We start from the raw sequence: 25,715 nt of genomic DNA, 5'->3' as shown, positions 1-25,715 counted from the left end.
GTTCATGAAGGGCTGAGATTGAGTTGGTCATCTCAAGGATTCATGGAATGGACGGTCTGCATGCATGGTTGAGGCTTGACGAGGATCCTCCTCCCATTGGCTGCATGCATTTAGGTGTTCAATGTTGCATGCATGCAAATTCTGTTCCCCATGAACGCGTTCTCCTAGGCACATGTGACCTCCCTCACATAGCTTCTCCTAACCGTGCCCCTCCTTGCGTTTGTCTTAACCTTTTTCTCCTGCATAAATCAAAGCAATCAGCCTTAGATCATAAATATAATCGTTGGCAATCTATTTGCAAGAATAAAATAAATTGTTTTGGTTTGCTTAATAGTTAAAAATTTTTTTGTGATCAATTGTGTCCCTAAATAAAATGTTAAAAGTTGGTGAACACCAAACTTATCTTTTATTGAGGAGATGGCTTAACACTGCAAACCGTTCTCACAATTGATGCATTTTAAAAAAAATTGATGTATGATCCCTTATCTGTATGGTTTTGAGTCCATGATTGGAAAATGATCCTCTGAACATTGTTGCACATGCAGACACCAAACTTAGTGTTTGGTCACATGCTTTATCAAAAGACTTATGCATATGCTCTAAAAGACAATCCTCTTCTTTGAACAATGAACTTGGGTGTGCCTTAAGGTACACCAAACTTAGAAGTTTGCCATGTGCTTCAAAATGATATATGCATTTACCAGGCATGAAAATTCAAAATCATATTCAGAGGAATCATAGCTTATTAAATAAAAGAGAAGACAGAAATCTTAAACCATGGGTTGCCTCCCATGAAGCGCTCTTTTATTGTCATTAGCTTGACATTGACCTCCCTTTAGGGTGGTTGATGTTGGTGATGTCTCAACTTGTCACCTCTCACTGTCAGCTTTCTCTGTGTGCTTTGATGCTCAATTTCCATATGCTCAAGAGAAAGAATTTGGTTGACAGTGTAATAATCTTCTACTCCCTGCTGTTGATATACTAGTTGCACCTTATCACCTTTAGAAAATCCTTCAGTTGGGATTTTCTTGTTCTTCCAACCTTTGTGAGCCTTTTTCTTGCTCTTCATCTTTTTCTTTCTTGTTGATCTTTCTTTCTTGACAGTTACTTGGGTTGTAATACCTTCCTTCTTGCTTATCACCCCTGCTTCCTTGTGAATCCCTTTTTCTTCTTGCATCTGTTTGTTTTTCTGTTCTACTTCCTTGTCAGTCGATTGCTTTGGAAGAAGATCATCACTCATTTTGCTTGTTTCTTCTTCCTTTTGTAATTCTGGAAAGACTTTCAGGATGATGCTCTCCTCATGCATCTTGAGGGTTAACTCTCCTTGCTCTATGTCCACAATGGCTCTAGCAGTGGCCAAAAATGGTCGACCAAGTATTATGGAGTCATTTCCATGTTCTGAAGAATCCAGGATCACAAAATCTGCTGGATAGATAAACTTGTCAACCTTAACTAAAAGGTTCTCAATCAGCCCTTTAGGATATACTATTGATTGGTCCACCAATTCCAAAGACATCTGTGTTGGTTTCACCTCCTCTATGCCAAGCTTTTTCACTAAAGAATATGGGATTAGATTTATGCTTGCTCCTAAATCGCACATCCCCTTGTTAATGAGTAGGTTTCCAATAGTGCATGGTAAGAAGAAACATCCAGGGTCTTCAAGCTTGGGAGGGAGTCCCTTTTTAATGAGTGCACTGCATTCTTCACTGAGCATTACAGTCTCCTTTTCATTCCACTGTCTCTTCTTGTTGATGAGCTCCTTTAGAAACTTGGCATACAGAGGTATTTGCTCCAAAGCCTCTGCCAAAGGTATGTTGATTTCCAACTTTTTGAAAGTCTCAAGAAATTTGTGGAAGTGCTGATCCTTTGTTTCCTTGTGAAATCTCTGTGGATAAGGCAGTGGTGATGTTAAGCTCTTCTCCCCTTGATGCTGTTTTGGAATTGCTTCTTCCATGATTTGTTTTCCTTTCTTCAAATTCTGTGGCTTGTTGTTCTCTTCTGTGAGTTCTCCTGGGACATTCTTGGTCATCATGTCCTTGTTGATGGCTTCATCATTCTTTGTTGGCTCAGTGTCATTATGCTTGGTTGCCCCTTGGTTACCATCTGTTAACACTTTTCCACTTCTCAGTTGCACGACCTTGCATTCTTCCTTTGGGTTGGGAATGGTGTCACTAGGTAATGAACTTGATGGCTTCTCAACAGAAATCTGTTTGGAGATTTGTCCAATCTGCCTCTCTAGGTTCTTCATGGAGGCTTCTTGGTTCTTGGTTGTCAATTCTTGGTTCTTCATCATTTTCTCCATGAGTAGCTCTAGATTGGTAATCCTCTGTGAGTCTTGTGTAATTGGTTGGTTTTGGGGTGTTGATGGATGATGATAGGTGTTTTGATTTGTTGGGTGGTTGTTGGGTGGATAATGGTTAGAATTTGGGTAGTTGTTTTGTGGTTTTCTATATGTATTTTGGTTAGTGTTTGGCTGGGGGTTGTGGTTTGTGTTTTTCCAATTGTTCTGGCTTGTGTTTCTTTGCCATGGTTGTTGGTTTTGATTATGGTTGTCTCCCCATCTGAGGTTGGGATGGTTCTTCCAAGATGGATTGTAAGTATCCCCATAGACTTCATTTGTTCCAGGATTTTGGTTGTGCATGTATTGGACTTGCTCTTGCTGTTGCTCCTCTTGAGTTTCTTCATTTTGCACCCAAGTGGTTGGTGGTTGGCTTGTGGTGCTCACTGCTGCCACTTGCAAGCCATCAATTCTTTTGGCCATTTGCTCAAACTGTTGTTGAATCTGCTGCTGCATCATCTTGTTTTGAGCTAAAATTGAATCCACTCCTTCCAACTCCATTACTCCTCTTCTCTGTGATGGTTGGCGTTGTCTTTGATGAGCAAAGAAATATTGGTTGTTGGCCACCATATCAATGAGGTTTTGAGCTTCCTCTGTGGTTTTCATGAGTTGTAATGAGCCTCCGGCAGAGTGATCAAGAGCTTCTTGAGCTTTAAGAGTGAGTCCTTCATAGAAATTCTGCAACTTGTCCCACTCAGTGAACATCTCTGGTGGACATTTCCTCAATAAAGCCTTATATCTTTCCCATGCTTCATATAAGTTCTCGGCCTCCAATTGAGTGAACGTTTGAACCTCAGTCTTCAACCTTAGGATTCTTTGAGGTGGATAGAATTTGGCAAGAAACTTGCTCACCAAGTCATCCCAAATGTTGATGCTTTCTTTTGGAAAGGTCTCTAGCCATTGAGTGGCTTTATCTCTGAGAGAAAATGGGAAGAGCAGCAACTTGTAGCTATCAGGAGGTACACCATTGGTTTTCACCGTGTCACAGATTCTCAAGAAGGTAGACAGATGTTGATTTGGATCCTCCAAAGGCCCTCCTCCAAAAGAACAATTGTTTTAAACCAGAGTGATGAGTTGTGGCTTGAGTTCAAAATTGTTTGCGTTGACATTGGGAGGAAGAATGCTACTCCCACAATGCCTAGCATTTGCAAATGTGTATGAAGCCGAGACTCTTCTCTGTTGTTGATTATTGTTGGCTCCTTCTCCTGGTTGATTGGTATCTCCTTCCATCTCTTGGAATTCCTCCTCAGATTCTTCTTCTCCAATAACGTTCTTCCCTCTTTCAGCTCTTCTTATTCTCCGAAGAGTTCTTTGATCAATTTCAGAGATGATAGGGGAAGATCTTCCTGTACCTGACATACAAACACACAACAATAATCACACAAACTCAGAAAGCCAATGAAACTTCACTCTATAGCTAGAATGAAGTTTTAGTTAGTTTAAGCAAAAATTCAAACAGTTAGTGTGTTAGTAGGAATTAGAATAACAGAAAAGAAAAAGTGCTTAATCTAGACCTCCACTTCACTTAATCATTGTCAATCTATTTCAATCCCCGGCAACGGCGCCAAAAACTTGATGTGTGGAAAACGATCCAACACAAAACTCACCGGCAAGTGTACCGGGTCGCATCAAGTAATAATAACTCACATGAGTGAGGTCGACCCCACAGGGATTGAAGGATTGAGCAATTTTAGTTTAGTGGTTGATTTAGTCAAGCGAATCAAGTTTTGGTTGAGTGGGTTGTATTTGACAGAAGATAAAGTGCTTGAAATGTAAAGGGAGAGGGGAAATTGCAGTAAATTAAAGAACAGGAGAGTAAATAGACTGAATCTTAAAGAACAAGAAATTAAATGACTGAAACTTAAAGTGCAAGAAATGTAAATTGCAGTAACTTAAATGGCAAGAAATGTAAATTGCTTGAATGTAAAAGGGATTTGAGGACTGGGATTGCAGAATCTAAACAAAGAGAAAGTAAATTGCAACAATTGATTGAGCAGAAATTGAATCAGAAGCAATAAGCATTCAAACAGAAAGGAAATAAAATGCAGCAGAGGTTCACAGAAGAACCAAAAGTAAATTGTGGTCTCAGGTCTCAAGAGACTAGGTAGCAGAGCCTAGATCCCTATTTGCCTTCCTAGATCCAAGTTCACGAAGTAATTGACAGAATATTAAAGGAGAAGCAGTAGAAGAACAGAAATCAAATTTAATTATGCAGAAAAGGATTTGAAGAGATTTTAGATGTGAATTGAGACAGAATTTCCTCAATTTCACACACCCAAAACTCAGAAACAGAAGATTAGAAGTGCTCAGGCAAGAATGAGGAAGAAGAGAGATCAATTCTCCTCCCCAATTCTCAGAATTCTCAGTCAAGTTACCCAAGAACAATTGCCAAAGCTCAAAAGAAAGGTGAAAGTAAAAGTAAAATTCAAAAGTAAGTGTCAAAGTTCTCAATTACATCAAACTAACTCCTATTTATACACTTTCTATTCTTGGATATTGGGATTTGGATGGGCTTTTGAATTGGTGAAGAAATGAATTCAATTGGATTTTTAATTGAATTTTTCGGCCCAAAATTGTGACTCCCAGGAGGCTGCCCTGCCCTTGTGGAGGGCAGGGCAGAAAATTGGTGCGTTGTGGTGCGTCCGTGGTGCAAGCTGGTGCGGCCTTGGTGCGTGAGATGCTGCCCTGCCCGCGCCAAGGGCAGGGCAGGAAAGGTTGGTGCGCCAGAAATTGCTTTGGTGCTGCCAGAATCAGGAATTGGTGCGCCAGAATCAAAAGTTGGTGCGCCAGAAATTTCCTTGGTGCATAGGATGCTGCCCTGCCCTCGCGGAGGGCAGGGCAGGAAATTTTGGTGCTGCCAAGATCGAGCTTGGTGCGCCAGATGCTGCCAGGAACGTACCATGGTGCGCCAGATGCTGCCAGGAACGTGCCATGGTGCGCCAGATGCTGCCAGGAACGTGCCATGGTGCGCCAGATTTGCTTCTTGGTGCGCCACACACAAGATGCTGCCCTGCCCGCGCAGAGGGCAGGGCAATGTTCCCTCTTTCACGTCCCGTGTTCGAAACACGGCTGTGGCACACGTTCTATTAATTTTCTTGGCTTCTTGGCACGGCAATCAACCTTAAGTCCTAGCTTCCTCATGGTTCCTTGTTCGATCCTTGTGACATGCATCATAGGCATTTTTCCTTTGATTTCTTTCCTTGGAGAGCCCGATACTGCCCTTGTGGAGGGCAGGGCAAGGTTCTCTTCCTCTTGGTCCCAAGGCACATTTTGTGCTCTGCCCTTGTAGTGGGCAGGGCAGAGTTGCCTTCTCTTCTTGATTCTCTTATGTTGCCCTCCTAGAGGACAGTGTGCCCTTGTGGAGGGCAATGTTGCCTCCCCCTTTGCATGCGGCACACTTCTTCTCTCTTTGGCCACACTTTCCTTTCCTTGGGCTACACTTCTTAGGCCACGCTTTTCCTTTTCTTTTCTTTTCTTCACCTACAATAAATCAAAACAACCACTCCAAGTATCACTAAATTCAAGAGGCTTATAAATCAATTAAGATTCAATTAAAATTAGCTCAAACCTCATGGATTAACATTAAATTCATGGTGGTTGCTTGATTTAAAAAAGTTATGCATTTTCACTCCAAATCACTTACTTAGGATACAAGAAAGTGCATAAATGCTAACAAAACAAGTGAAATTAGCTTGAAAAATGGGTATATGATGACTTGTCATCAGGATCGACCTCACTCATGTGAGTTATTATTACTTGATGCGACCCGGTACACTTGCCGGTAAGTTTTGTGTTGGATCGTTTTCCACACATCAAGACCTTCGGGGGGCACCAATGCCTAAGCCTTTTGTTCATACCCTGGGTCGAGCTGTCCGACCCAGCATGCTCTACTGACAAGTCGACCGACTTCTTCAGGTCAGGACGATCCGACCTCCTCTCAAAAAGCTCGGTCAAATCACCAGGAAAGCCCAAAAAGGGCCCAAACAGAGGACCACGCCCCAAATCCTAAGGCAGCCCAAAGCCTACAGAGAGAAAAGCGGTTCCTTTGAAGATAAGATGACCTCACTTGAAGATAAGATAAAGATAAGATAACTAATTTATCTTATCTAAAAAGGTCACTCCACACTTCTATAAATACACTGGAGCACTCAGGTATACTCATACTCTGATTTTACTAAAAACCTGTTTAATACCCCCTTGCTAACTTAAGTATCGGAGTCCCTTGCAGGTACCACCACCCTCCGGTGACAAAGGATCAGCAGCATTGGCAGCCCAACAAGTTGGACACAACAGCTCCGGCCACCACTTACACGCCGAACACGTCATCTCTAACCAGCATAGAAGATCTCGACCGAGATCGACCTACAGTTTTAGGTAACCCTTGGAACATTGGCGCCGTTACTGGGGAACATGGAAGTCATCCCATCACCATAGCGGACGACCATGACAATAACCACAATTCAGATCTAGAGGATAGAACGCCGGACAAAAACGCAGACACTACACCAAAGGATACCCCTCAACAACAAAAAGAATTTTCCAAATGCAGGAGCCATGGAGGCGCTTCAAGACCGTTTAAAACAACTTGAAGAAGAAGCCCTACGTCAACGAGAGGCTGAGAAAGACCTATAAAAGGAAATAAGGCGACGCCGGAAATTGGAGGACAAACTCCTAAAGCTCAAAGCCGATCTCAAGACCAAAGCTAATCGATCCCCTCAGGAAGATAGCTCCCGCAAAGACCAGGATCCATTCACCAAAGAGATCATAAAGACCAAAATCTCAAAGGACTTTAAACTCCCGGATATGACTTTGTACGATGGCACTACAGATCCCGGCCATCATCTTAGCAATTTCAGAAGTAGAATGTACCTCACCGACGCCTCAAATGCAGTTCGCTGCAAAGCCTTTCCAACTACTTTAACAAAGACAGCAATTAGATGGTTCGACAATGTACCTCCTAGGTCCATCTCGAGTTTCGACGACTTAGCCAAGAAGTTTTCGGCCAGATTCTCCATCCAAAAAGATAAGGCTAAGCACGCCCCAAGTCTATTAGGAATCAAGCATAGAGAACAGGAAAATCTTCGCAACTACCTGGAAAGATTCAGCAAAACGTGCCTGGACATACAAAGCCTACCAACAGAGGCTGCCATTATGGGCCTCATCAATGGCTTGCGAGAGGGACCTTTTAGCCAATCTATATCAAAAAAATACCCCACATCTCTAAACGAAGTGCAAGAATGAGCAGAGAAATACATCAACATGGAGGAAAACTCTCGACTATGAGAGACCTCAAAATCCGGATTCACCTATCCCTCCCGGGATAAAGATAAAGAGTCAAAAAAGAAAGAAGATCGACATGGAAAAAAATTCAAAAAATACCACAATTACACCCCTCTTCAGGTGTCCCTTGTGGATGTCTACAGAGAGATTTGCCACACTAAAAAATACCTCCAGCTCGACCGCTCAAAGGCAAAAAAGGAGGATAAAATTGGACAGAATATTGTGAATATCATCGAATCCGTGGATATTCCACCAATGAATGTTTTGACTTAAAGAATGTCATAGAAAAACTAGTAAGAGAAGGAAAATTAGATCGGTATCTGGCCACCCGGAACGATGAGCAAAGAAAAAGAAGAAGGAAAAAAGATGTCGGACGAACCGAGCGATCACCTCGTACACTAGAAAGACACGTCCACATGATACACGACGAATTTGCGGGAAGAAAAATCTCCAAATCATCTCACAAAAGATATCCTAAAGAAGTATATCATGTTGAGGAGAAAGAGGAAGCACCCGACATCCCCGCAATTACTTTCACCAAAGAAGACGCATCCGGTATCATCTCAGGACACGACGATCCCATGGTCATCACTGTTATACTGGCAAACGCAAATCTCCACCGCACACTGATAGACCAAGGAAACTCCGTCGACATCTTGTTCAAAACTGCCTTCGACAAGCTCGGCCTGGAAGAAAAAGAACTTAGAGCATATCCGAACAGTCTGTTCAGACTGGGAGACACCCTGGTTCAACCACTTGGATACACCTCGCTACACACAACCTTCAGAAAAGGAAACCAGTCAAGAACACTCAAGATAGATTATATCGTGGTCGACGTAAGTTCAGCCTACAACGCCTTAATAGGTTGGACAACATTGAATCAGCTCGGCGCAATAGTCTCGACTCCACATCTATGCATGAAATTCCCAACTGTAAAAGGGATAGCTACAATAAAAGCAGACCAGAAGATGGCGCGCCGCTGTTACCATGAAAGCCTAAACCTCAGGCAGAGGAGAAAAATTCCACACAATCGAACTCGGTGGAATGTAGAGGCGGGAAGAACTCCGCCCACAACCCGAAGGTGAAGTAGAGAAAGTCAAGATCGGGGACACCCCGGACCAAACGACTAATATCGGTACAATCCTAAAAGGAGACATAAAAGAATCATTCATACAGTTCTTGCGAGATAACGTCAACCTCTTTGCATGGAAGGCCATAGACATGCCAGGCATAGACCCCAAGTTAATGTGCCACAAGCTATCAGTCTACACAGGATCTCGGCCAGTACAACAGAGGCGTAGAAAGCTCGGACCAAAACGATCCCAAACTGTGGAAGAGCAGATACAAGCTCTACCGGAGGCAGGATTCATAAGAAGTCAAATACCCACTATGGCTAGCTAACGTCGTCATGGTGAAAAAATCAAACGGAAAGTGGCGAATGTGCACCGACTATACTGATCTCAACAAAACCTGCCCAAAAGATCCTTATCCACTCCCAAGTATCGACACTCTGGTAGATGCCTCCTCCGGATATAAATACCTCTCATTTATGGAGCATACTCGGGATACAATCAAATCTCAATGTATCCACCCGACCAAGAAAAAAAATTCTTTTTTAACCCCAAAAGCAAAGTACTGCTACATCGTCATGCCTTTTGGTCTTAAAAACATGGGAGCTACTTATCCGAGATTAATGAATAAGGCCTTTACGGATCACATCGGAAAAATCATGGAAGTCTACGTGGACGACATGTTAATAAAGACAAAATGAAGCGACGCTATTTTCCGACCTGACCCAAGTATTCGACATTATAAGACGACATGGCATGCGACTCAATCTTGAAAAATGCACCTTCGCAGTAGAAGCTGGCAAATTCTTGGATTTTATGCTCAGACAAAAAGGAATCGAGGCAAATCCGAATAAATGCTGGGCCATACTCGACATGAAGAGTCCAACTTGTGTCAAAGAGGTACAACGACTCAACGAGAGGTAGGCAGCCTTGTCCAGATTTCTAGCCGGATCGGCAATAAGAACTCTTCCCTTCTACGCCACTCTAAGGAAGGTAAAGAAGTTTGAATGGACAACGGAGTGCGAGCAAACCTTCCAAGATTTCAAAAGATTCATGGGACAACCACATATCCTAACTCGACCGCGGAAAGGAGAACCACTCACGTTGTACCTCGCGGTAGGAAGTCGGGCAGTAGCCTCAGCACTAGTTCGAGAAGACCACAGTGGGCAACAACCCGTATACTTCATTAGTAAAGCATTACAAGGATTCGAGCTGAACTACCAAAAAATAGAAAAATTTGCCTATGTTCTCATACTAACATCTTGACGACTTCGTCCATACTTCCAAACTCACACCATTAGGATTCGGACCAACCAGCCCATAAAAAGAATTTTACAAAAAACAGACCTAGTGGGCAAAATCTTGCAATGGGCAGTCGAGTTATCCGAATTCGATCTTCAATACGAAACTCGGACAGCCATCAAATCACAATACCTGGCCGACTTCATTGCAGAATTTACAAACACACCGGAAATCCCCACAGAATGGAATCTCTACATGGACGGTTCCTCAAATAAAACTGGAAGTGACGCAGATGTGATAATTGAAAGCGACCAAGGAACCTAAATCGAACTCTCCCTCAAATTCGGGTTCCCTACCTCGAACAACCAAGCAGAATATGAGGCACTACTAGCTGGTTTGAAGTTGGCTAGGGAGGTTGGAGCTCAAAAGCTTATGATCTTCAGCGACTCACAAGTAGTCACTTCACAAATAGTAGGAAGCTACCAAGCCAAAGATCCCACCATGAAAAAGTACTTGGACAAAACCAAGGAACAGCTCAGACAACTCGAAGAATATGAGGCCCGTCACATATCCCGAGAACAGAATGCCCGAACTAACGCACTCTCAAAACTAGCCAGCACCAAACCAGTGGACAACAATAGAAGGCTCATCCAAGAAATTCTGCAAAACCCATCAATCTCGGAAGAAGAAAAAGTCCTAGCCATAACAGGTCAAGATCAAGAATGGATGACTCCCATAATTAATTACCTCAAAACATAAACACTCCCCACAGAAGAAAATGAGGCAAAAGAGGTTAAAACAGGAAGCACCATACTACACTATCATAAACAACACTCTATACAAAAGAGGGATTTCAATACCATTGTTAAAATGTGTGCCGACTTCCAACACAAAGGAAGTTCTAGAAGAAATACACAGTGGTATTTGTGGCAATCATCTCGGAGCGCAAGCACTTACCAAAAAAGTACTCTGGACAGGATTTTATTAGCCAACTCTACAAAAGGAAGCCACATAGTTCGTAAAGACATGTCCACCATGTCAGAAACATGCCAACTTTCACATCGCCCCGCCAGAAGAACTCATCAGCGTGACATCACCTTGGCCATTCGCAAAATGAGAACTCGACCTTCTTGGACCCTTCCCTCAGGAATCGGGATAAGTTAAATTCCTCATAGTAGGAGTAGATTATTTCACAAAGTGGATCGAGGCAGAACCCCTAACTAATGCCACTACTCAAAGAAGTCAAAAATTTCTATTTAGGAACATTGTCACAAGGTTCAGGGTTCCATACTCCATTACCACAGACAATGGTACCCAATTCACATATGCAAACTTCAGAAAGTTGGTGGCCGACTTGAGCATAAAACAACAATTCACTTCCATAGAACATCCCCAAGCCAATGGACAAGCCGAAGCTGCCAACAAAGTCATATTGGCTGGGCTGAAATGGAGATTACAGGACACAAAGGGAGCCTGAACTGAGGAGCTCCCACAAGTCCTATGGGCATATCGAACGACGTCACATTCCACCACAAAGGAATCACCCTTTCGATTAGCGTACAAAATAGAGGCAATGATCCCAGTAGAGATTGAAGAAGGGTCGCCTAGAGTGATCCACTATAGTGAAGAAGCCAACTTCCAACTTCAAAGGGAAGAATTCGACCTACTTCTGGAAGTTCAAGAAAGAGCTCGGATTAGGGAAGAAGCATTAAAACGTCGAATGGCTTCGAGATACAATCAAAAGGTAGTATAGCGAATTTTTGGTGAGAACGACCTCATCCTAATCCGAAATGATATCGGAACAACCCGACTTGGAGAAGAAAAGTTGGCAGCAAACTAGAAAGGAGGCTACTGAGTCATAGAAGTACTACGAAAAAGCTACTACAGACTGTCCGAACTCGATGGGCGAAAGCTTCCTAGGTCATGGCACCCCTGCAACTTAAGAAGGTACTACAGTTAGGGATGATAAAGGATTTTAGGGTAAGGCGCATTCTTTTTCCTGAAAAAGGTTTTTTAATGAGGCGCCAAGCCAAGACCTACAAATCACCCGACTTAGAGGATAAAACTCCCGCATGTATATATTTGCATTTTCTTTTGAATAAAATCTGTTTAGATCTTCTACAAATCCTCAAGCCGCATTAATATGAACCATTCATCGTCCGATTATAAAGCTACAGATCGGCAGAAAGTGAAAATCAAATTCACTACACAATCACGATAAAGACCAACAGAGATGAAAACCAAATTCATTAAAAGGTCGACCAAACGAGGATTAAATCCAATTTCTACAAAATCGGCAAAGATGAAAACAGAATAATGCAAGAAGTTATCGAAAGTGATCCATAGAAAGGACCTGACGATGTCTTAATAAAATGGATTGCTAAAAAATAACTTAAAGACTGGCCGACGTAAAAAAGTCAGACCAGTCGCAATAACCAAAATTATAAGTAAATCCCTGAAAAGAGGTCTGGCCAGCCCTATAAAAGAGGATTACTATAACTTAGAAGGGTTCAACATGATAAAGTCGGCCCAAGACACAAAGTTATAAAAGTAATCCCTGAAAGAGACCAGAACAAAGTCCAACAAAGAGGATTACAAAAATAACTTAGAAGAACCCGACATGATGAAGTCAGCCCAAGACACAAAGTTATAAAAGTAATCCTTAAAAAAGACCGGAACAAGGTCCAAAAAAGAGGATTACAAAAATAACTTAGAAGGGCCCGACATGATGAAGTCAGCCCAAAACACAAGGTTACAAAAGTAATCCCTGAAAGAGACCTAAACAAAGGTCCAAAAAAGAGGATTACTAACAACGACCTGGACAAAACCAACATGACGAAATCCACCACTCAAAAATCTTAAGAGACCTGAACAATGTCCAAACAAAACAAATTACTGAAATAACATCAGGCAAAGGCTCGAAGGAATCAAGCCAATCCAAAGAGGTCAGACAACGAAAGTTCCAACACTCCCAAAACCTAGAAAGGTACCAAAATGAGTGCAGACAGATATGTTACGAAAAACACAAATTATAATAATAGCAAACTCAAAAGGCTATCAAAACAAACCCCAAGAGCTTGGAAATTACTTTGTTTTTCAAGATAAAAGTTGCTAAATAAGCAACTAGGAATGTAGCAAAGGTCAGTACCACCATTTACAAAATATAAAGAGTTCAAAAAGCCCACAAGCCAGGCTGTCCACACAAACATCCAAAAAATTCATTAAGGATGCAAAGGCTTCTCGGCAGCATCAACAGGGGGTGAGAGAGGGCGAGTCTGAAGAGGCACAGTGTCCACTGTTCCATCATCTCAGTTCAAGATTTGACAATCAGGTTCCAACTCGGAATGACCGACTTCAGGAACTGAAGAAGTTGGCACCAGAGGGGCTTTGGTAGCAGGCACAGATGGAGGTTCAACATCATCATCTTCGTCAGGGACAATCTTGCCATCATTCACAACATTGTCTAGGCTGAAGAGAGTAAGGTCGACCTCGGGAGCAAGAACCCGAACCTGCTCCTTCAGGTTCTCATAAGTAGCAGTTACGCTGCCCACAAGGTGACCCTGGAGATCGGCATAATCAACCCGGGCCGACTCCAGCTCCCCCCTGAGACGCATCACTTCCCTGTAGGTTGTGACATAGCTATCATTGTACCTCAACGTCGTGTCTTCAGCCAACTGCACAGAAGCCGCCAAGACAACGAAACTAGCCTTTTCACTTTCCAACTCCTTCTCCAGCTTGGTCACTTTCACTTGGAGCTCCTCCTTCAAACCCTTCATTCTGTCAAACTCCCGCTTAGCCTCCTCTATAGAGGCCTTGGTAGCATGAAGGAGAAGATTTTGGGCAGTTCGGTACAGGACAGCTCCCATATGTGCCATCTTGATGCTACTCCTAATTATAAAATCTAAGTGATGAAGGAGAGAAACATCATCCATAGAAAGGGTACCATAAGGACCGATCTGCTGGTCGACGAATCCAATAGGGCCAAAATCAGGCGCATCCAGATTGAAGGGTTCAACGGTCCGAGGTCTTTTGGAAGGAGGAACGGCCGTAGAAAAAGCCACAGCAGCAGTAGAAGACTGTGGAGGATCCACTAAACGAACTCGAGGAGTAGGGATCATTCTCCTCGGGATAGGAGAGCTCGGCACAGACAGCTTCAACAAGACCTGAGAGGACCCTTCCCAATCCGCTCGGGTCGAGATGTTCTGAGCTACAGTAGCCTTTCTCGCCTTTTTGAGGGCCTTCATCGCGTCATTATTCTTGGCCATCTCTGAAAAATGATAACCAACAGTTTTACAAACCAAGAAAGAAGGAGAAAGCAAAGTAAAAACAAGAAACAAAATGTATCAAGTAATACCCAAAGCAGTTCGAACAAGGGATGGGTTCCCTAAAGATTTTTTAGTATCCAGATGAGAAGGTTCTCCCCAAATATCCTCCAAGACATTCACAAAGGCCAGCTCGACCTCGTCCAACATCTCCCAAGTATACCGGGATACCACTACGTTTCTCTGCCACTCTAAAGAAGAGCGGAGTTTGTTATTTTCGTCCAGAAAGAAAGGCCGGGCTTCTTCAACAGCCCGGACCTTAAAGAAGTAATTCTTAAAATTCCGAAAAGACTCGTCATACATGGAAAAAACCTTATGCCCCTGGGCAGACCTAAAAGAAATCCAAAAAACCTTCTTCTTGGTAGTCCCAGGCTTGGTCAACACGAAAAGATACAAAAAGAAAGTTTGAGAAGGTATAACAGCAAATTCTTGACAAACCAGCTGAAAAATCTTGATGAAGCCCCAAGAATTTGGATGAAGCTGCGAGGGAGTTACGTTACAAGACCATAACGTTACAAGACCATAACAGATCAGTTTCAAAAGAAGTAAAAGGAAAGGTGATGTTCATTTGGTTGAAAAGAAGTCATAGGCATAGAAAAAGGGACGCCACCCTGAGTCAGGACAAGAAAGCAAATTCTATCATCAGAATCAAGTGCCACTAACTCATAATTGCTCTCCTGATCTTCACTGCTACAAATACGGTGATGTCTTCTAAACGCTACACAAAATTCAAAATTGGCTAAAGAAAAACACAGCAACACAAGAGAGTCCAGCCAATCGGACATCCCCTCAGAAACCTTAAAAGACGCCTCGACAATATTTTTGCGAGAAGACATGGTCAACTAGTCCTACAAACAAGAAAAGAAGATTGGATTACTAAAAAGGTAAAAACATCTCGGACGAAATCAAAACAACTCGGACAACATAATCCAGCGCAGTACAAACAACAAAAGGAAACCCTAGGACCCACACCAAAAAAATCCAGGGGCATCCTTTAGGGGTAGTTAACAGGACAAGGACTTAGGAAAACCTACAAGACTAACATTCCAACAAAACTCTCAGCAAAGACAAAGAAAAGCCCTCTCTCAAAAAACGACATCCCGAGAAGAAAAGAAAAACATTATCCCAAAAAAGCTACAAATCAAAAAGAGTCATCAAAATAACTACTTTCCAAATTCACAGTCTTAGCTTATCAGCAAACGGAACTACCAAGCAGCAAAACGTAACAAGAAGAAGTCATTAAAGACGCCACCTTTTTTAGAGAAATAACCCCCCTCCACAGGCAAATGACACAAAATCAAAACGAGCCATCAGAAAATCGTTATTTTCTACAAAGGTTCGTCAACAAAGTTACTATTCATACCCAAAGTCATCACAGTTACCAACATGGCGAAAAGACATCAAAGGAACAATCTTTCCAGGAAAGCAAAGGCCTCAGTGACAATATGCAAAATCAAACTTTACCTAAAACCAGATGCAAAGCAACGAAGGAAGTAAAAAAGCAAAAAGAAGAACCAACCTGAAAAAAGCAGAAAGCTTCGACAAAGTTAAAGGTAGAAGATGAAATCAAGAGTCGCCCTTTCACAATAAGGAAAAGTACTGATAATTGCCAAGCAACGTCGCAGGAGAAAATGCGAAAACTGCAAACTTTATAAAACAAAAAGAGAGAAAGAAAAGGAAAGTTACAGAGAAGAGAAACCATTTTTTAAGCATGAAATTCAAAAACAAAGAGGCTGAGAGAAACGGGGCAATTAAAAACCAATTAATAAGGGTATTAAACCCTCGCACATTCCCAAGGCTACGAGCGCTAAATGCAAAAACGTGCGCTTTTAAGAAGAAGCAAAAGAAAAATGTTCCATATTCAAAAAGGAGAACCCTTACAAAGAAGAAATCGACAAAATGCTCGAGTTCGGCTTCACCATAAAAGGATCGAAGTCCTAAAACTGAAGACTCGACCTTAAAACAGAAGACCGAGCTCGAGCAAGAGCATTGTTCATACCCTGAGTCAAGCTGTCCGACCCGGAATGCTCTACTGACAAATCGACCGACCTCTTCAGGTCAGGACAATTCGACCTCTTCTCAAAGAGTTCGGTCAAATCACCAAGAAAGTCCAAAAAAGGCCCAAACGGAAGACCACGCCCCAAATCCTAAGGCAGCCCAAAGCCTACAGAGAGAAAGACAGTTCCTTTGAAAATAAGATGACCTCACTTGAAGATAAGATAAAGATAAGATAACTAACTTATCTTATCTAAAAAGGTCACTCCACACTTCTATAAATATATTGGAGCACATTGGCAGCCCAACAAGTCGGATGTGACAGCTCCGGCCACCACTTACACACCGGACACGTCATCTCCAATCAGCACAGAAGATCTCGACCGAGATCGACCTACAGTTTCAGATAACTCTCGGAACACCTTTCAATCTCTTGCTTTCAGAGGCACAACCCTCTATATTCAAGATAAGAAAAAGTAAGACAAGTTTTAAAAAACCACCACAAACTCATATATAACAAATATCTATATCAACCCTGATGTATCTTTCACATAACTTTGTGATAGAAAATTACATTATATATCATAATTATCAATTAGAAGTTATATAAAGTTCACAACGAAGAGGAAGTAAATAGGATCACATGAAGTTATATGAAGCTGCTGCAAATGTCAAAATCAAATGTACAGGAAAATTATGAATATCACAACATGCTATAATATAATTTTCAAGCTTGAATTCTATAATGAACATAATAGGAGTAGAATGCTATAATGACAAAAACTAGAGGATTAGAGATGTTAATTCCTCTGAAATGTTAGATCTCAACATGCAATTATTGTTCTCTAACAAATCATAAGTAATTGAATCCCAATTTTTTGGTGATTCAATTTCACATGACTTGATCAATTGCCAATTTCTTAATCAATTGCTCATGAGAAGAGGTGAAGATTGGTCTCAGATTTAGTGTATCACAATTCTCTAGATCTTGAATATAGTTTATTAAATGTCACATATCAAAGCAAAATTGAGAATCAAAGAGAATTGAGAGAGAAGATTTTCAAGCTTAGTTTCATAAATCAACCTTTCAGTGAATCACAAAATCAACCCAAATTCAAACCACCTTCCAATGCATTTGAATCATTTAGAATTCACAACGAAAATCTCTCTTAGAAACAATAATACATGAATTGAAATTAGAGAATCAAAAAGTGCATTCTATTAGAACTTAACAGAGTTCTTCTCCTCAACGAGAGAGAATTAGTGGGTCATTGCTCTAGGAATTACAAAAAGAGAAATAAGAGAAGTAGAAGTGAATTGTAGTGTGTAACCCCCTAAACTAGCTATGGAAAACCTCTTTTATAGCATTCACCCCCTTTCTAACTTAAATTTACAATTTACCCCATCCCACATTCTACACTCATCATACGCACACATATGGACGCATGTCTCATTTTAAAAGACACGTGACTCGCAAATTGGAGGCCTTTTTGGCCCAATTCTGATGCCTGAAAGCCATATTGGATACCACTCTTGGGGGAGAACAACACAAACTCTCATAATCACATTTTTATATTTTGGTTAGGTTTTTGTTCATAGTTTTTATAGGAAGAAAAACTCCAACTTCTCTCTAGGTTTTTCTAAGTTTTACTCAATTTATGCCTTAATTTTGGATTCTAGCTTGTTTTAATTGTAAATTGCTCTTAATTTTCTTGTTCTTAACACTATACTTTACTTTGATTTTTTTGTAGTTAAAGTTATTTTTTTTAGTTCATGGACTTGTGAATTCTTGAATTTTCATTCATGAATTTGATATTGAGTTTTCTATATGGTTGTTTGAGTTGTTAGCATTGATTACTTGCATTGTTTAGTTATAGTTTTCATTAATTTTTGTAATTTGCCATGCTTTATTTCTACACCCACCAAGTATTTGATGAAATACTTACTTTAATTTTGGAGTAGATTTTTATCTCTTGGCGTGGGGATTACAGAACTAGGCAACATTGATTCATTGATGTCCAACATAAATTGATCATTTTGGGTGGTTAGTTGATCGTATTTCCACTAACGCTAGCCTTTTACTAAGTTTAATTAGTAAGTTGGATAGGATTTGTAGATTAACACCAATTATCCCTACTTGACTTTCCCTAATGTTTAGGAGTAGACTAAGAGAGATTAACTCATCCCAATTGTCATAGTTGTAGTATATAACAAGGATAGAAAATCTTAACACTCTCAATCCCTAGCCAATATCCTTTAATCAATTGATTGTTATCTCTTTTATTAACTCATTTCTTTGATCGTTCCTAGTTCAATTTAATTGTTTGCTAATGTAGTTATCTTTTAATTGTGGTCATCTTAGTCTCATGCTTGCTTAATTAATTGCTTACTTGCTCATTGACTTTACTCTTTTGCAATTTAGTCGTTAGTTGCTCCTTTAATTTCTTGTCTCTTTAGTTGTCGCAATTGTGTTTGAACCCCCCGATTTCATGACCAACTTTAATGCATACGATTTCGGTTTACTTCAAGATTTTGGATAGCCTTTCAAAAGGCGTTTGGAACGCAACTGTGTTTGAGTACAGCGCACCATCCTCAAACTAATGATTAGTCGGAAAGAACAATCCAAACTTTGGAGGATATACTAAGAAATGTGTGTTGGATCAACCGGCTAGTTGGAATCGTTATATGCCTTTAGTGGAATTTGCATACAATAACAGTTTTAATGCAGGCATTAGAATTGCTCAATATGAAGCTTTGTACGAGAAGTGTCAGTCTCCGTTGTGTTGGTATAAAATCGAAAAATCAAGTTTGTTAAGTTTCGAATTAGTGGCAGAGACCACAGAACAAATCAAGTTTCGAGATAGAATTCTTCATGCTCAAAGTTGCCAGAAAAGTTATGCTGATAAAAGACAGAGGCCTTTGGAGTTTGAAGAGGGTAATCATGTATTCTTAAAGGTTACTTCGACTACGGGAGTAGGTAGAGCTATAAAGACAAAGAAGTTAAACCCTCGTTACATTGGTCTGTTTCAAATCTAAAGAGGATTGGGCCAGCAGCGTAGCAGATAGCTTTACCGCTGCTCCTCTCAAATCTGCACGATATATTTCACATTTCACAACTTCGAAAGTACACTTTTGATGTAACCCATGTGCTAGAGCCAAAATCGGTTCAACTGAGAGAGAATCTGATGTTTCAAATTATTCTGGTCAGAATTGATGACGTTAGTGTCAAGAGACTCCGTGGAAAAGAAGTCCTATTGGTTAGAAATACTCTACTTAATTTTGTTTTGTTTTATTCATAAAAATTAGATTCAATATCACAATATCATAAACTTCATATTACTTTTCAATTACTAAAACTATAATTTTTCAATTATGAAAAATACCCAATTATTATAAAATTAGATAAAAATTCTATTTAATTCAAATTCAATTTATCAAAACTTGATTTAATTACATTTAATAAAATAATTTCTGAAAGCAGGGCCTTGACCGAATAAAATAGATCAAAACTGGTTCATAACATACCTTTAAAAGTTCGGGTCTTACACATGTAGTACATGTTAAGTCTCATATTTTTGTCTTATTACTACAACGAGAATCAGACAATACTAATTTTACTAATTTGTACCGTACTAATTTGAACCCAATGAGAAGTAATATTCACATTCACTATTCCAATATATTTAAAGAGAATGGATCAATTATTTGAAATTAAAGAGCATCCAAGAAATGAATTGATATTTAAATAACTTATGTATAAAGAAGGGCACTACTCCATTCATGGCTGATGTATGTGATAAAAGTGCAGAGAAAATGAAAAGAAAGAAATTTATACCTTAATGAAAGTTGGAACCAGAATGGGAAAATTAGCAAGTATTCTCAAGTTAGCAACATGGTTCTGAAAATCGGACCGGACCAGCGGGTCGAACCGGTCCAATCGGAAATCGGCCATAAAAGCATCCAGTCCACTGTTAATAACTGTTGGAGAGAGAACCGTTTAAAAACTGTTGAACCGGCCAGTAACCGGCCAGTTCTAAGAAAACAACGCCGTTTTGTGATTTAAAAAAAAAAAAAACCAAAACCATTCATGAAACACCCCCTTCCCCGAATCAAGAATCATTCGTGCACCCCATTGGACCCTTCTGAAGCAAAGCAAAGAGAACCCTATCCCTAGGTTCCTTGCCGCCGCCGTCCCTAGGTTCTCAGCGCCTCAGCTTCTTCCTCTTCCCCCTGTCCGAAATTAGCACATCGTCCCCATCCTCCCTGACTTCTCTGTTCGTGGCTTGGAGCAGCTCGTCGTTGGGTCGCCACTTGCAATTGCCTCGCCTATCGCCGTCGTCTCACCGGTTGCCGTCCGTGTCTCCTTCGAAGGATAGAGATGGCTCTGTTTAATTTTGCTTCTGGTTACTGATGGCTCTGTTTAATTTTGCTTCGCATCTGCTTCTTCCTTTTAATTTTACTTTGGTTAGTGGTTACTGATGACTGATGAGTGATGAGTGATGGCTCTGTTTAATTTTGCTTGGCATCCGCTTCTTCCTTTTAATTTTGCTCTGGTTAGTGATGAGTGATGGCTCTGTTTAATTTCTAAATGCTTGGTTCTTCTTGTTCTTTTTAATTTCTGAAATTTTTGTTCAATTTTTTTTGTAATGTTTGTTGTTGTTTTGTAATTGCTAGGTGCAGGTTTAGTGTCATCACTGTTTTTGGAATGTTTATGTACTAATGTTTGTTGCTGTTTTGTAATTAGGGATTATGCTCTGTTAGCTTTATTGATTTCAAGTTTAGTGTCATTAAGGATTACTTGTTTTGTAATTAGGGATTATACTCTGTTAGCTTTATTGATTTCAGGTTTAGTATCATTAGGGATTACTTGTTGCTATTTTGTAATGTTTGTTGTTGAATGCTAAAATAAAAATCAAATCAAACGCTATATGTTGCTTCCATATATTTTCTTTGATAGTATTTTTTCGGTTATAAATTCTGGTTTTGAGTCAAAACCTTGTATTTGTTTTGTCTATAGTTTGATTTGAGATAATTAGATCTTATCCGATCCTATAAAGTTCAAATTACTCGTTTGGATTTTTGGTGTAGATTTGTTGGTTACCTGTTTAAAGTGTGTATTTCTTGTAATTGGATCTTTTTTGAACTGAATTGTGATTTTAGGCTGCAATAGGTGTCGATAGTTCATCTTGGGGGTAGTTTTGGGATCATTTACTTGTTAATTCTCGGACATTCAGTTTAGTAAGGATCTTCTTGTACAAATTTGTTATCTTTCTTTAAGTTCCTTATAGATTTAGTTGTAATAAATTTATATTAAATGCTTAATCATTTTGAACATGTCTATTGGCGTAATTTCACTTTGTAGTATATATCATCATATCTTAAATGGTTTATGAAGTCTTATCTTTAAACGAGGTGTTTTTGTACTCTTTATTTTTAGTTAGGCCACTTTCAAGATGGAGTATTAATATTTTTTTTCTTTTCAGTATATATAACATTATTAGCTGTTTTTATCTGTGTAGGTGGCCACAAGTCCACAACTGAAGGAGTATATAGGTTATGTAATATTTCTACAGAGATTCAGGCATAAATATGAACAAAACTTCTGTTGGAATATATTTCTTTTATTTGTCTAGACTTTGTCTGCATGTTTATTGATGGCTGTAATTATATTTTAGGGTAAATTGTATTTTATTTATTTATTATTTTATTATAAACAATTTTTTCGGTTGAATCACGGATGAACCGGTTGGACTAGTGAACCAGTGATCAAAGCGGTTCGATGACCAGTCCGGTTTTCAGAACCTTGGTTAGCAAATAATTAGGAGTGCAAGAGAATAAGTGCTTTACCGTAACTTTAATAGCTAAACAGAAAATGACTAGCAAGGCGAGCCCATTTATATAGAAAGTAATACAAGAATGGAATGGTATAGAAAAGGATGGAAGCAGCATAAGAAACCTTAACCTGAAAAACAATATCTGTTGTGCCTAGTTCCAATGGTAAATCATTCTTCTTCAGAAGTTTCTTTACTTCTAGCAGCAATTTAGTACCACTGTGATTCTTAGCATGCATCTGTAGTAAATAAATGACACTAGATTATCAAATAAACCCAATAATTCATGCCATAAACTTCAACTAAAAAGAAGACGGAGTATAAGATCCAAAGTTTAGGCACATATGATGTATCTATACTAAAATCAAGGGACATGCTTTAACACATGCTTTAGTAACTTCTTGACAGGGATTGCTGTTAAAATTGTCATGAATTCGGAGATTTGATAGCCTGTACTTGCAAAATAGATTGAAAATCAAAACCATAACAATTTTGATTAATCAAATTTGCAACAGAAAGGGATTAAAGTGGACAAGAGTAAACACCAACAAAGCTGCGAAGGTTCTCCAAAATGTCGAATAGGAGTCTTATATCTTGTTGGTGTTTACAATTTTCAATCATTGAGCATAACCAAGCATTAGGGGGCATTGATCGTTTTCCAAACTCCAACATCAAAGATCAAAACCTTGATTCCTATAAGACTACTACATAAATAAAATCAACAAGCTTAAAAAGATGCAAGTAACATTAGTAAATCTTTATGTACATGTACAAACATCAAAACAAAGTTGAAATGTTTGACGGTTAATTCCGGATAAAAGATGGCAATGAAACATAAGAAACCATAAGAGAGATACTGAGTATCTTTTTTCTATAAGCATTGCAAATCGCATTCAAGACAGAACTTATTCTAGCAGTCAAAACCAGACAGAACCTAACAATCATTAATTAAATGATTATGGGAGTATTGTAACATCCACCAATAACTAACTATACAACACAAATATAAGAAGTAAAGAACAGTTAAACCACCTTGTACTTAGCAACCTCCTCGCTGACTAAATAACAGTCACATCATTAATTCTTAGTGTGCATCCTAACAGAACGCTTCATCATGGGGTTCTTCCCCATAAGAACAATGGAATCACCACGAAGACCCCTTCGAATGTTCTAGAGCTGGTTAGATCCAACATTAACAGCACGGACAACAAGGATCTAAGTGTACTCCTCGAGAAGCTTGCAGAGCTTAACTTCGTAAGCGATCTTCTTCTCAGCCTTGGTTGGTTTTGGTGCCATTAGCGATGGTAATGAAGATTCCGAGTTTCGAAAACAAAGAAAAAGAGGTGCAAAATCGAGGGCCAAGACGAAGCGGTGGTGTTATGTCAAGGCGGACAGCGAAACGACGCTGTCTCTTTAATCTCTTCTCTTTGTAGGAATCAATGTGTTGATCATAAAGCTCCTTCACAGCCGCTGCATTCAAAAACCCAAACCCTAATGAAAATGCAGAATAACTAAATCCCTGAGTTCAGAACGCCCAATCCTCCCCCCTCCAAAAATGAACAAAACCAGATCAAAAATCCATACATACCATCTCTATTCAGTGCTATTGGACTACTGTCTTGTTCACCGACGAGCAGAGGAGGCACGAGATTGAGGTAATCAACGATGGCGACCCAGAGGGTTACGAGAGGGGGAGTGAGCGCCAGTGAGGTGAGGGCTGTGATGGGTTGCTAAGCCACGGTGAGAGTGGCGACGTGTGACGGTTACAGTTAGGTGAGGGCTGCGACGAGTAAAGGGGTTGAGTGCCGATGAGGGTTGTGAGAGAGGGAGTATTCGCCTAAGACAATTGTCACCGAGGTAGCGTTTGTTTGTAGAGACACGACAGAACACGACACTGAGATAAAGACAATAGGACAGAGATATTAAAAATTATGTTTTGTGTATCGTGTTTGAATAAGATGGATAGAACACTAATGTAATGTCCAGTATTATGTTTGGATACATATGGACAAGACTAAAATATTATATAAAATGATTAAAATAGTCATGTGATTCCAAATTTTTTAGTATAAACTAATTTAATAAATAATGAGAGTACGTAGGAGTACAGACAGTAGGAACTTAAAAAAAATATTTGAAGCTTTAAAATATTTTAATAAAAAATTATATAATAGTATTTATATTAAAATAAAATTTATAAATATAATTATTTTTTTAAATTTATTATTAATATTTAAAAATACATATGGTTAATATTAATAAAAAAATCTGAGTTTGATTAATAAAAAATTTCATTTAGGTTAATAAGCCAAATTAATTTTAAATACAAAATCAGTTTTAAAAAAAGAATCCATTTTTAAATGGAAAAAAAATTAATTTTTCCACATAAAAATATTTTTATTTAGAAAATTAAATTTTTTTTATCTAAAATTTTATTTTTCTTTTCAAAAAATTAATTTTTCTTTAAATTATATAAAATCAATTACAATTTATAAATTATTTTTTAGCATTTTAAAATATCAATTTTACCTTTATAATATTTATCTTTTAAAAGTCTCCAGACTAATTGTTTTTGTTATTATTTTTATTACAAATCAAATAATATAATATAAGGTTAAAATGATGTTGAAGCAAGAATGATAAGAAAAAAGAAATTATCCAGTCCAATAAAAATTTTTATAAAAAGGAGAGAGTACCTGAGAAAAAAAGAGAAAGAAAAAGAACGTAGAGATAAAAAAAGAGCATGGAGTAAAAAAAATACTTTCTGAGAATAACGCAAAATAGGAAAAATAAGAAGGGGTAACAGTGGAATAATAAAAAATAGCACTATGGACAAAAAAGAAAAAAATTCATAAAAACAGTTCGTGTCCCTCTTCCAAATCCCGTGTCCATCATTGTCCTTCGTAAAAGAGTGGACACAAAAGTATAAAAAACTGTCCCGGAGACAATATGTTCAGTGTCCATGTCTTTGCTTCCAAACGCTTTTTAAGAATGTGCTGTCCATGTCTCCGTGTCCTGTCTCCGAAAACAAACGCTACCCGAGAGTCAAATTTTGTAATTTCTATTCATTAATTAGTTATTATTAATATTTTTAATAGTATAAAATTATATTTAATATAATATAATTATTTTTTATTAAATACTAATCAAATTTTAATAAAATTATTTGTCCCTTAAACTTTTTCTTATCACTATATATTATACTAACAGAAAATTCAACGCAACGTACGGGTAAAAAATATCTATTAGCTAAATTTTTTTATTCAATTTAACTCAAAAAAAATTAATTGTTTTTTTATTAAAAAATGTATAATTTATAGTCTCAAAAAAATAAATACATCAACTCTAAAATATCATAGCTTGAATACTTTTTTTTTAAAACTTGTAGTGCCTTAGCGAAATAATCTTTCATTTTATTTGTAAGCAAAATGATTTGGTAAAATTTTTAAAAAATTATTGTATCTTACAAAACAATAATTTTATATTCCTCTTAAATATAAATGAGTGAGTCACCAAAAAAAATACAAATATGAGTAATAGACTTTTTTGATAGACTTCCTTTACCTTTTATTTCTTTTTTTTATTTTTTCTTTTATTATTTATTCTTAAATGTTGTAAAAATGACACATCAATGAAA

The 25,715-nt window shown here is 38.8% G+C and overlaps 1 protein-coding gene across 3 annotated transcripts; it reads right to left on the bottom strand.

The window, feature by feature from the left end:
- Nucleotides 1-701: 701 nt before the first annotated feature.
- Nucleotides 702-23,970, bottom strand: LOC112744100 (uncharacterized). 3 transcript variants are annotated; one of them, XM_072217621.1, is made up of 6 exons: nt 23,667-23,917; nt 23,111-23,548; nt 22,210-22,317; nt 15,772-15,899; nt 14,285-15,100; nt 12,165-14,197 (listed from the first exon to the last, which is right to left on the bottom strand). In XM_072217621.1, the coding sequence occupies exons 5-6, from the start codon at nt 14,553-14,555 to the stop codon at nt 13,239-13,241; spliced, it is 1,230 nt and encodes a 409-aa protein (XP_072073722.1). In that variant the 5' UTR covers nt 14,556-15,100; nt 15,772-15,899; nt 22,210-22,317; nt 23,111-23,548; nt 23,667-23,917; the 3' UTR covers nt 12,165-13,238. The 3 variants fall into 3 exon arrangements, with proteins under 3 accessions (XP_072073718.1, XP_072073722.1, XP_072073724.1); XM_072217617.1 differs by lacking the exons at nt 12,165-14,197; nt 14,285-15,100; nt 15,772-15,899 and adding an exon at nt 702-3,690 and having other exon boundaries at nt 23,667-23,970; XM_072217623.1 differs by lacking the exons at nt 14,285-15,100; nt 15,772-15,899 and having other exon boundaries at nt 12,950-14,197.
- Between the last annotated feature and the right edge of the window lie 1,745 nt (nt 23,971-25,715).

This window comes from Arachis hypogaea, chromosome 2 (genome assembly GCF_003086295.3).
Source record: "Arachis hypogaea cultivar Tifrunner chromosome 2, arahy.Tifrunner.gnm2.J5K5, whole genome shotgun sequence".
Lineage (NCBI taxonomy): Eukaryota > Viridiplantae > Streptophyta > Magnoliopsida > Fabales > Fabaceae > Arachis > Arachis hypogaea.
This window is presented reverse-complemented; position numbering and strand designations above follow the sequence as displayed.

What these genes read in the sequence shown, in the direction of transcription:
- LOC112744100 (XM_072217617.1), bottom strand. Translation starts at nt 3,043, where the DNA reads ATGTTCACTGAGTGGGACAAGTTGCAGAATTTCTATGAAGGACTCACT.